The sequence below is a fragment of the Homalodisca vitripennis genome, chromosome 2 (assembly GCF_021130785.1).
Source record: "Homalodisca vitripennis isolate AUS2020 chromosome 2, UT_GWSS_2.1, whole genome shotgun sequence".
NCBI lineage: Eukaryota > Metazoa > Arthropoda > Insecta > Hemiptera > Cicadellidae > Homalodisca > Homalodisca vitripennis.
Window position 1 is genome coordinate 101622034 of NC_060208.1, and position 12566 is coordinate 101634599.

At 32.3% G+C, this 12566-nt stretch overlaps 1 protein-coding gene across 2 annotated transcripts; it reads right to left on the reverse strand.

Moving 5' to 3' along the window:
* Positions 1-394: 394 nt before the first annotated feature.
* LOC124354467 lies at positions 395-11562 on the reverse strand. Of its 2 annotated transcripts, none has more exons than XM_046804935.1 (6): positions 11287-11562; positions 9257-9346; positions 5133-5318; positions 3750-3830; positions 3139-3372; positions 395-1661 (listed from the first exon to the last, which is right to left on the reverse strand). In XM_046804935.1, the coding sequence occupies exons 1-6, from the start codon at positions 11470-11472 to the stop codon at positions 1566-1568; spliced, it is 873 nt and encodes a 290-aa protein (XP_046660891.1). In that variant the 5' UTR covers positions 11473-11562; the 3' UTR covers positions 395-1565. The 2 variants fall into 2 exon arrangements, with proteins under 2 accessions (XP_046660891.1, XP_046660892.1); XM_046804936.1 differs by having other exon boundaries at positions 5196-5318; positions 11287-11559.
* Between the last annotated feature and the right edge of the window lie 1004 nt (positions 11563-12566).

Here is a 12566-nt window from a genome sequence, read left to right on the forward strand (position 1 = left end):
CTAGTTACTTCCTTGACCCATCATGTCACCAAGTGTGCCTGCCTACAGAATTATAATCAATTATTGCTCTCTATAAAATACAATCCTAGGATATTAAAATATTTCAAATTAATTTTATGATGTTATTTTTTTATTTTCCTCTGCTTAGGTAACTTTCAAATTAACAAAATTAATCTATAATATTGTTCTGTATAACAGAGCAATTGATATAGAGAACAAATATAATACCAGTATAAAATTTGGATCTTACTTTGACTACTTTGTAAATTACTAGTAAGCTGAAAGCCATGCTTCTACTGTTTCTCAGTTTTGACTAGGCTTATTAATTCCCCAAAAAAATCCAGTAAAAAACATTTAGAAGAGTAGTTTTGTAAAAAATAAATATAACAATAGACACATGGAAAGAAAGTGAAATTATTTTCATACAAAATACAATTTTCACAAACAAAACAGCAATACATTTAAATATGAGATCTAGCTTGACTAAAATACTATAGTATGTGATAGTATTAGTTGTTATTATTCATTCTTCTTTATATGAATAATTATAGAATAACAGTTTTCATCATTATATTATAAGATGTGTGTTTATTAAAACAGGTATAAGCTTAAATAACTACAAAAATTCTCAAATACATTTGAATGTTTCATTTGATATACAAGCAGCTTATTCAGAAGAGGTGGGAGGCCAAAAAATCTTAAAAATTAATGAAATCATTCAATAGATTAATAGTTTACTTTTACCATTACCAATTAATTTACTATTTATCAATTTTAAAACAAATAGTAGAGTTAAAATATTTATTTAGGAGAAATATATTAGTGTATATTGGTTACTTCCTTCCAACCCTAAAGCTAAAGCCAGTAAGGGGAGGGAGAATAGAGATTCAACCCCTCCATCCTCAAAATACAAGAATGTTGGGGTTTCATGAGATCCAAAGTTCATAGTTAACTAACCTTCCAGGAATTTTTTCTGGCCTTCCAAACATCGACTATATTATAGTTGCGATAAGTGTGCAGCGAATCGCAATGTAAATCACAATCAATGGAAGCTATGTCAGAAAATTGTAATTTACACTTGTAATATAAATATTTCTATATATTTATGATAATATAAATGTATCATACAAGTTTGTAGAAACATATATTCATACAATAATTAAATTCTGGTATCATTATCCATTCTTGGATATTTAACATATGTTTAAGTTGAGGATGCAGTAGTTATTACAGCAGATGGAATTCTCAGATAAGCATATCATATAAGGTTAGAGAAAGTTAAAAAGCTTATTTCGTCTCAATATATTAGACAAGGATATTTTATTATGCGCGTTACTATAAGCAGATTACAAGGAGCAGTAAATAAAACTTTGAATTAAATCCCTATAACTATGTCTTGAAAATTATATCTATATTTTCTAACTGTAACATCCAACAGTCTATACTTAAAGTTTAAAAAAAGAAAAGTTCGATTTACTCTCTCTGTCTGTCATATTTAAAATAAGAGGTGGGTTCAGCCTCCAAACTCAAATCCTGAATAAGCTACTGTTGGATACATTGCAATTTTAAGCCTTAGCAAATACAGGAACAGGAACAGGAAATGAAGCAGTTCTAAACACTCCAGCGGCAATCACAGCCAGAACTACAATTTCCAGAATTGCCTGAAACAATTAGTAAGTAACATAAATATTAGGTATTAGGCTAAAAACTCAGGTTAATGATAATATATCTTATTAAAACATTTTGTACTGAACTATCCAAAACTATGTGAATGACTTTTTAATATATGTATATTATACACACAAGTTCAAGTTCTATTAGGTCTTAAGACTGTTCCAGGACTGTCCTGAGATTTTATAGACTTTCTGTTCCCCTAGCTCTACAAGTAAAAGATCCATCTTATGTTATACAACAAAGGATTCTTTGTTTTAAAATTTTATTCACCATCATACACAACAATTTAATATTGGATATCCACTTGAAAACTTTTTGGCTACAAGCAAGGTCACTTTTGTTTTTTTTGCTCTGTTGGGTTTGTGTAGCTCAACTTTTATATTAGAACATGCCAAGTTTAGTTGATAATATTTAAAACATCACGGGATATAAGAATGTCATAAGAATATACACAGTTTTAAAAACATAATTCTAAAGTAAAAGACTCCACCTTATTTTTGATGAATATGAAACATGACATGCAGTTTGATGAAACTTTTTATAGTATGAAATAAAGATTTGTTTTCATGCTATAAATGGCCATTTTTCAACCAAAGCTTATGTATGAACATAAGCAAATAAATAAAATGGAAAAATAGGGTGAAAATGGTTTTTGTTCTAATAATTATAAACTCTAACAAAAAACATGATTAACATGTTCAAAATGTATATTTTTTTTGTTTTAAAATCATGTAGCCATTAAAAGCATTACAGCATAGCTCCTCATTTTAAAATTCATGTAAGTACAAATATTTAAAAAAAATGACGATCATGCACCATAGTGATGAAAAGTTTCTTTTGTTCTGAATAATAATAACTAATAATTTTTAAGATTGCTTGAGTTAATTTAGCATAGTCTTTCCACAACTTTAAACATGCAATAATCTTCCATTTACATCTATGGTTGTAGTTTCAAGTATTATGTACAAAAGAATGTTAACCTTTTAATAGACACACCTAAAAATTACATATATAAAATGACTGGTGTTAATATTTTCAAATATTTGAGATTTAAACCTTTAACCTTTGGTTTCTGGTATATTAAGTTTTTTTAAATTTTGAATTCATGTCCTACTTTCTTCATTGTATGATTAGATATTTTAGGAATGTATACGTTTATTTCAACTTTTTCTATTTATTAGAGATGTAGCCTCAAAAAGTGTTTGATAAAAATATATACCTTTAATAATAAACCTTTTTAACACTTTTGATATATTTTTTATTTCGTAAGATATACATTTCAAATTCTAAGAATTCATCATCAAGTACATTTAGTTTAAGGTAAATTATGAAAATCATTTTTCTATTTAGTGATCTACCCTTAATCAAGAATCACAAAAAATCAAATGAATTCAACTATAAGACTTGGTTAGATAAGTGTAACATTAAAAATATTTCTACTAGTTAATTGACAGTTTTTCTCACCGCATATTCAATAAATGACAGCCTTCTACCAGAATCCTCCACTTCTTGTTTGAGTTCTGCTAAGCTCCGGAGAGAATTCTGTTTCCCAGCCAATTTGTAGATTTGGTCCTCAATTGTCACTACTTTTGGCTCCCTCTCCTCCACCCCCTGAATCCCTTCTGCAACAACTTTGCCTTCCTCTTCTGTTACTTTTTTCTTGGTTGCTGCACCTGCAACTGCTTTCTCTGCAATACCCTACCAACATAATTTGTTACACATTGATGACAAATAGAAAAATGTGATTTCTCTCATATAAAATAAAGCTGTTACAAGTTTTAGTGTTTTACCTTAACGCAATCAGGACAAAAATACATTTCTACTATAAGTGACATACTTGTTTTAGATAATTTATATATAACTCTTGATGTTTGATTTTAATTTTCTTGGTTCACGTTGAAGCATGTCTGAAGTATAGTGCATTACTTATGTGTTATTTTGTATTGCTGATTTGTCTTCTATATTTTACATTTATATACATCATGCCACTTCGTATAGTAGCAATTTAAAGTGAGGAAAATAAAACACCAAAATATAAGAATCCCTTTAAGAAACTGTGGTTTTCCAGTACTTACACCTCCTTCCTCCACCATTGGTATGAAAGTCGTAATGCTAAATGGTTGACGCAGTTGGTTCCCGGATCGTTTCTTTTTGTTCTGAAAATAAAATATTACATATACCCACACACTTACAAAGAAAAATATTTATTCATTTCAAATAAATTGTAGGTACTAATTTATGGTGTTGATGTACAAAAAGTGTTGTGACAAAAAATGTCCATAAATTGCTTTAGTGTACTGGAACAAAACAAAAATTTAAGGACTGTGTTTCCCGTACATTTTAAATATAAAAATAGCAGTGAAATGTTCTTATCCATCAAATTTAGTAAAATTACACAAATTGTAACAAGCAAAATTTTTAATAAACAATTATATTTTCTTAATTAACTTAAGTTATACAAAATAATTGAACCTTGGCAATAATATAAACAACCTATACTCTGATGTAATTATGAATTGTTTTCCAACACGTGTTTTAGCAGCAACAAATTGTAATCTTTTAGAAATATAGATTGTTCATTTAATTGTTTGTTATTTTATAAAATGTTGGTTAGAACGTAGAATTATTGTACTAATTGACAATTATTTTCAATGAAAAAATACTGTGAATAATAATTAGAAACAAATATATCCAATATCTAGTGTTTTAATTTATTTTGTACCTAGATTTATTTATTCTAATACATTGAATTGTATTTGAAAATAGATTACAGAAATCACTTAAGGAACTAGTGTCTTATTAGTTAACCTGTCATAGCGCAGTAAATAAATATCCTTCAGAAATTTTATTTGTATTTCCTGCCACCTGGGAGTTAAAGTTACTAGATAGAAAAATCCTAGATTCAAGAGATACAAAATAATAATCCATACAGCTTGGGGTGTGTAGTAGGGATAGATTCTGTGTCTAACATTTTCACTGCATATTTACTCGGTGTGATTATATTAGTATACGCTACTGAAAATAGTTATTAAAATGTAAATATAAGAAATCTGTAATTTTTTTAGAGTTTAAGATATTTTACTGTTTACTGCTAGACCAGATCTTGCTGGGCAGACCACATACTTTTGGCGGATTGTAGAACTGATGAAACTGTAACCTACATGACCTTATGTTATACTTCTGATATGAGTAAAAGGCCCTTGAGGTTTAAGTGCATGGCAATAGCCCCCTCCCCCTAGAAGAAGACCACATAGATTGTAGACAAACAACACTTATGTTGACCACATACATTTTTGAACTTGAAAAAAAATCAAAGTTTTTAATCTAAAAGTTAATAGATTTTCTACAATGTTGTAATATTGTCTACCTCATATATTCAGATTTTAAATATGTATTTATTTAATAATTCAATCACACAAAGTTGAAAGGGTAGATAAAGTAGTTTTCTACCAAGAGACCTTAGTTCGTTTCCAGAGTTTGGAGAGCAACCCGAGGCCAACCTGAGCAAGAGCGCTACTTGCCATTGCTCTCCAATTGGGCCGGCTGGGGTGAGTGGTGTGCTCGCTACTTTCACTCGCTTCACTGGAGTCGTACTCACTGCTGTCATAGTCATCATCAGCACCCAAGATCATTTGTGTCAGGGACTGAAATACAATCTGTATAAGAATAAATGTAATGAATTTAGGGTTTAAAGTAGCCCTTCCAGTAAAAGTCCAAAGGAAGTAGGGAAGTATCTGTTACAAATATCACCACCATTTGTATATCACAGGTTGAACTCACAACACGCTACTTTTCATTATAAAATTGAATTGTCACTTTATTAGTTGTGTTGTGAGTATAAATTTGTTTGTGCTGTTTCAACAGTTTTTAAGCCATATAAACTATAAATGAAATTTTCATTGTAAACAGGTTGTCTCAATGCAGAAACAAAAGAGCGGCTGGAGAAGCAGGTTAAGGAGCTGAGCCTTTTTGAAGGGGTTTAGTTGAAAATAGGTCCAGCCAAAAGCCTGGTAAAGATCTTCAAGGTGTCAACTATTATTCCTAAGGAATTTTTGAGTCTACATATTTATGAAGAATCCCTGAAAACTCTTAAGGCTCTGGCGATGCTTAGGCAGTGACAGAATCATCTTCAAGCTTCAGGAAGGAAACAATCAATTACAGAGGTGCTCCAGATAAACCTTCACCACAGCAGAACAGCTACTGCAATGCTCTGCCAGAAGATCATGGCTGAGGACACAAGTATGGTCCTAGTTCAAGAACCATGTATCGCAGGCAGCTGAGTGATGGAGATGAGCACCGCTATAGGTAAGTTGATTTATGATGCTGGCATTAACATCTCTAGGGCATGTATATATGTCAGTAACAAAATGAAATGACTAAAAATGGTACAAATGTATTCCAGAGACATGGCCATGAAAGAAGTGCACATGTAGACAGATGATGGCAACATCAAAATTCTGTATGCAACAGTTTACCTCCTAGATGACTTTCCAGAACCACCACAAGCTGCAGAGATTAGGTGGATTGTGGAGGTCAGAACCCTTAGTAAAAGGCACCTGATTGTCGGTTGCGATGCAAATGCCCACCACACTGCTTGGGAAAGCAGCAACATCAACAATCAGGGTGAGTGTCTCTTAGACCAGAATCTAATTTAGTTATTCAAAACCAAGGCCATAAACCAACTTTTGTACAAAGAAGAGGTACAGGGATGAGAGAAAAGGTCTTAGGTATAACTCTGGCTAGCAACTATATTGCTACTAAAGTTCTAAACTAGAGTGTGTTAGATAAAGCATCTACTTGAGATCATAGCTATATCTCTTTTAGCATGAAGTCTAACAAAATAAATGAGACCTACAGAAATCCAAATTAATACCAAGGGCAAGGGTTATGATAAGGCCAACTCATTGCAACACATCACAACACATCATTGTACCATGGAGCCTGCCCTGAAACAGAAAAGAATTCAAGGGCGAAAGCGTGTTGGTGGAATCAAGGGTTGGAAACCTTGAGGATAAACCTTCACAGAACATACAACACATAGAAACATGCAGGGAACTGGGATAAATACTTTATTGGTCTAACATAATATACTAAAGAGGTGAGAAGAAGAGCTAAGAGAAACTCATGAAGAGAATTCTATCAGAGTATTAATAAGATACCTGACTGTGCTAGCTCTAAGCTCCACAAATGTGGTAGGTACCATATACTTGGTGAAGATGGGACTCACACAAAAGATCCTGAAATGACACTTCAATATTTACTGAACACACACTTCCCAGGATCTTTTCAGACCTTTGAAGACAAGAACCTAGAGAGAGCTCGTCTGTGCAACCTAAGGAGGACTGTTACTGTGCAAAGACTGTCGTCACCTATCAGTTATTAAATTGGCCATAAAGTCTTTTAAACCACTTAAATCACCAGGTACCGATGAAATTTTCTTTGCTCACCATAATTTGCTTTGCTTATAGATCTATGAGCCTAACATCCTTATTCCTCAAGAACATGGAGAAGGTTCTGCATAGGGCTTTAAGGAACGCAGTTCTCATCGACCGTCCCTTACGTTCACACCAACATGCCTATCAGAAAGGTAAACTATGAAACAGCCCTACTACTGTTTGGTTGGTAAGATTGAGCAAGCTATTGCACAAAAGGAAATGGCCTTCCTGTAGTATTCCTGGATATAGAAGGAGCTTTTAATAATACAAGTACCCACTTAATAGTTTACATCAGGGAATAATGAAAAAAACTGTTGTTTCATGGATTCACAACATGCTCAGTAGCAGAAGAGCACAGGCATCCATGTGTGTGGAGTTACAAAAGAGGTCAAAACACAGTGAGGATGTCAACAAACAAGGTGGTGTTTTGTCACAAAGCCTGTGGAACATAGTTGTGGATGACTTACTCTGGACTAAATGAACAAGCCATGTATGCACAGGACTATATGCAGGAGGTTATATTGTCATTTAGAGGTAAGCATATGGTCATGTGCTTGGAAATAGTGCAGAGAGCACTGTCCATTGTGGAGCAATTGTTTGGCGAAGAGAAGGACTAGAAGTTAATCCTTCAAAGATAATCATGATACCATTCACCAATATGAGGAAGCTGGAAATAAAACACAGCCAGTTCTCTGTGGGGGCCAGATACAGGTAAGCAGGGAGTTCAAGTATCTAGGAGTCAAACTGGATGATAAACTCACCTGGAACAGTAATCCGAAGTACATTATTAGCTGATCTCATACATATGAATGATGGTCAGACGTGCAGTATGATATACATGGGGGCTTCAACCCAGCATGTCACGATGGATTTATACCAGGGTTGCATCCCACCAGGGGATGTATAGGGGATCGATGATGGTGTATGGCTCATTAGTATGTTGGCCGAAAGTTCATCAGGTAAATGCAGTTAAGCCTGTCAAGGGTTCAACAGTTAACTTGCTTGGGAACATTGGGGCCATGAAAGGGACCACTACATCGCTGCTATTGAAGTAGTACTAAACCTCTCACCTCTTGACATAACTGTTGTAGGAGAGGCTAGGATGGCTGCCTACAGACTGCAGTGGAATTGGAACTGGCAATATCACCATACTGGCAAGCAATCTAAGATCTCTGACATTCTAAAACTGGACATTCTATAGATGATGTCTGACAAAATCTCAAATGTTACGGACTGGGAAAACCCATTTCAGGTCAACATTGTTGAAAAAGATGAATTGTCAAATGAAGAGCTTGCTTACATGAAGAAGGCTTTAGCCTTGTACACACATGGGTCAAAGACTGAAGGGTACTGGGGCAGGTGTTTGGGGGGCCAGACCTAAAGCCAGGATGAAGTCACTGCTCTTGCGGAATGTGCAAGAATTACTGTGGAAAAAGGCTATAAAGGCAAAACCATCTACATTAACTTGGATAGCAGGAATGCTCTGCAGGCCTTGGTCAACAATGTCTTAATCTCAAATACAGTGTGGGAATGTCAAATGGCCAATAATCACTTGTAAAAACTAATAAAGTTATTCTAACACGGGTGCCTGGCCACTGAAGAATCACAGGTAATGAGGGACAAATAGTTGCGCTAAGAGCCAATTGTCCTCTTATTGGTCCTGAACCAATGTGTGGTTTCCCATAGCTTAGCATGGAGATGGATTACCAAGTGGGTGTGTTACAGACATCAATAACATTGGGAAAGAACTGAGGGTAATGTCCAAGTAAGCTGTTGCTCAATGGATCATCAAGGAATATTGCAGCAGATGCCCTTAAAATGAGTACAATGGAGATCTGTAAGATGACTGGTTTTTTACAGGACATTGAATATTCCGAAGCCACCTGAACAGACAGACATTCATATTCAGGAAACACTGTGCAGGAAATGTGGTGGAAATACAGTGTTTCTTTGCATTGTTGCTAACAATTAAAGCAAATCACATTAAAAAAAATCTTTATTGTAATAATTTATTCAGAAATTCCAGTTTGAGTTCCAGAAAATTTTGAACAGTTTTAAAAATATTTATCTTTACTTAATAAAACACTAATAATAATAAATAGATACAATTAGCTAGTTTTAAACGAGTTATCAATTATGTGACTTACTTTAGCTATCACATTCCACGTTGACTTTTTTCTCACTACTTTTTTATGTCTGTGAGATGTAGAACTATTGTGTAAACTCGAGTGATTTAACTGAAAAATAGAGAAAGTACAATAATCACAAGCAAAAGTGTTTTGAGGTTCTTCATAATAACTTATATTCTGTATATTTCAATGGAAACAAATTTTTACAATTTGAGATATAATATAAAAACTCCACTTTTATCCTCACTATTTTTAGCATAATTGTCTTTTTTAAAAGAATAATATGAATTCTGCAAATATGATCTATAATATATAATAACTTTCACGGCTAGCCATTAGACCAATGCAAAAATGCTAGAACTTAATGACTGTACATATTTATTTATTATTCACTAGCAGTTATCTGCGGCTTTGCACACAATTTCTTAGGTTTCACACATGTATAAGCAATTCTGGTTTGAGTAATTTATATTTCCGACACCAAAGTTGAGTTTACTTTCTTGCTATAACCAAGAAAATGTGTTTAAAAGTGTATATTTATGGCTATTGTGATTTTACTCCTGTATATTTTGTTTGATAGTTGATTTTAACTTATTTCTGATAAGGGAAATGGATATACATACACAAGTCTGAGAAGCCCAACTTGTCTTTTGATAAACTAAGATAAGGTTCCATAAGAATTTTTAAATATATAGTAAATTTTTGACTACATTGTCTTTTGTATCTATACTGCTAGTAATTTCCGTTTTACATGCAATTTAGTAAACGTTGCATATACATGTATAGATGGTCGTAGGACCATTGCTAGTTTGAGTGAACTATATTTCCGATGCCAATGTTGAGTTTGCTTTTGTGCCATGATCAATAATTTACGTCCAAAAGTGCATATTTATAGCCATTGTAATTTACTCCGGCCTTAGTACATTTTGTTTCAGAGATGATTTTGCCTTATTTCCCTATCAAGAAAATATGTATCATAGATCAAAGAAGTATACTTCTGTGAATAGACAACTAAGATGGTTTTTATAATAATCTTTAAATTTATAGTAAAAGTTAGATAGTAACTTTGTCTTTTATATTTAATACTTATATATTTGCTAAAAAATTAACAGTTAAAAGTGCATTAACAATTTAAACTATTTATGTGTTTGTTTCTTTATAAACTGAAAAATATCTTTAATATTTTAGAACATTTGAATTGGCCCTTTAGTTGAACACAACTTAAAAACACAATAAAATAAGAAACTAAACAAAATTACTATTACAAAAATGTCTGGTATAAAATTTATCTCCTATGACCAAATAAATTAACCAAATATAGACATGGGCCGATTTTAACAAAATTTGACATGCAAGGTACTTGGTAAATTACCATAAGTATAGAATTTTCTATTTCTCAAATTTGTTTAGTTTAAAACTCGTTTTAGTAAAAGTGAACATAAACAAAGTTTTAAACACATCATTTTAATTAAACTGTCATTATTTATAGCCCATAGGCATAACAAGCTTTACAAAATGGCACAAACTAATTACCTAATAATTCTGACTAAATAGTGTAGTTATGAAATTTGAATTTAAGATAAAATGAAATGGAAATCCCATTCAAACTAAATTGATATCCTGATTTGGATTAATTTGGCATATAAATGTAATTTATGAATATATAAGAGAGCACTAATTTAAAAATCTTTAAAATCTAAAATTTTGTAGATTTTGTATAGAAAAATCATGTTTTTTGTATCAATAGTTTTTTTGTTGCAAATAACAATTTTATTTAGTTGACATTACTTATAATCCGTGGAATAGTCAAGTTAGGAAGTATCACATCTCTCCAAAAATTCATGTATTTAACAAATATTATTTATATAAAATTGTAACTAACCAAGGAAATTAAACAACACCCATGTCTAGATCTTCTTCATTGAAAAATTATGAAATACAATAACAAGTAAGTTAAGGAAGTTTACACCATATTAAAAAAGTATTATTGGCTATGTTATTATATTATTAAATGAAATAAAACATTATTCAGGTAAAGAATAAGTTACCTTATGAGTCGCATTGTAAGGATGACTAACTCTGTGTGGTGCTCGTCGAACTCCTAACTGTTGATGGTTGACAGTCTTCAACACATGTCCTTGTGTACAAACAGAGATGGTTGCTATGACAACCATCCATACAACCACCACCAAGGTTCCGTTCATCTTTGTGCAATATTGTGTACTGCCTATCATTGGTGTGACAGACTATCTCTCAGATGTTATCATGTTACAGTTACAATTAAAATATTGATGTGTCATAGTAATCACTAAACATTAAAGATGTGTAATGGGCATTAGAAGACAGAGTGGTAATCTTTTTATTTGATAAGAAACACAGCTTATACTCCAAGCATGTTCGTTGGCCCACATGTTGAGAAAAGGGATACCTTAAAATGAACTTTATTTATTTGGATAAAAACATTTCAAAACTTAAAAAGTTCCGATTAAAATGAAAAGTTTAGTTGTTATTTAACTATTTACTAACTTACATTTTGAAATGTTTACCACCTCTAATTTTGTATTGGATTACGGTAATATTAAACTTTTGCAAGTAGTGTTGTATCTTGTTTTTGATTTTCCTTATTTGATGGATCTCTAAATGGGGATTGGAATAACTTCTTATCAGTCTTCTTGGCATTAATATGAAAAAGGGGTGCTACAGAGATCTATCTTATCGTCTTTACTCTTCCTTCTGTAGACTATACAAATTACCTCTCAGTAAGGGTTGGTAAAAATAGTATAATATCATTCATTCTCTTTCTGGATAATACAACTTACAGTTCCTAAAAAGAATTATTTTAACTTAATAAAATCTCAAGGCTAGTTTAATGTAAACAGCTTGAAATTAAATACTTCACAATTTCTGTGTAGGTTAATTTCGTAGAAAATACTGAACAAATTAAATCCTTTAGGCAGTAGATATTTGAGCAAACATTGACACTTCTTAGGTTGACCATACATGGAAATGTCAATTGTAAGTTGATCTTCAGGTAACACTCAGCTCAGTAAACTGTGCCTTATGAGTGGTCATCCAAGTCAAGAAAAAAGGACGTCCTAATATCAGTTTATTATGTTATATACATCCATATTTAAGAATGAGGATGTTATGAATGTAGCCTTTTGAGGTAATTTTCCTCTTAAAACTATCAAAACCTGTATTCAAAATAAATAGTTTATTTCACCCTGCATTGACTTTACATTTTGGATTAATGAGAGTGATACATTCAAAGGAATATCTCAACTTATTAGCTGTCGTTCACACTACCCAGGGCTAAAACTGTACAGCC

Bases quoted from the DNA above. Each gene is read 5' to 3' on its own strand.
- LOC124354467 (XM_046804935.1), bottom strand. From the start codon at position 11,472: ATGATAGGCAGTACACAATATTGCACAAAGATGAACGGAACCTTGGTG. The intron at 5,319-9,256 runs GTAAGTCACATA...ATTGTATTTCAG, and splicing joins CGTGGAATGTGATAGCTAAA to TCCCTGACACAAATGATCTT. The intron at 3,373-3,749 runs GTAAGTACTGGA...TTATGTTGGTAG, and splicing joins CAATGGTGGAGGAAGGAGGT to GGTATTGCAGAGAAAGCAGT.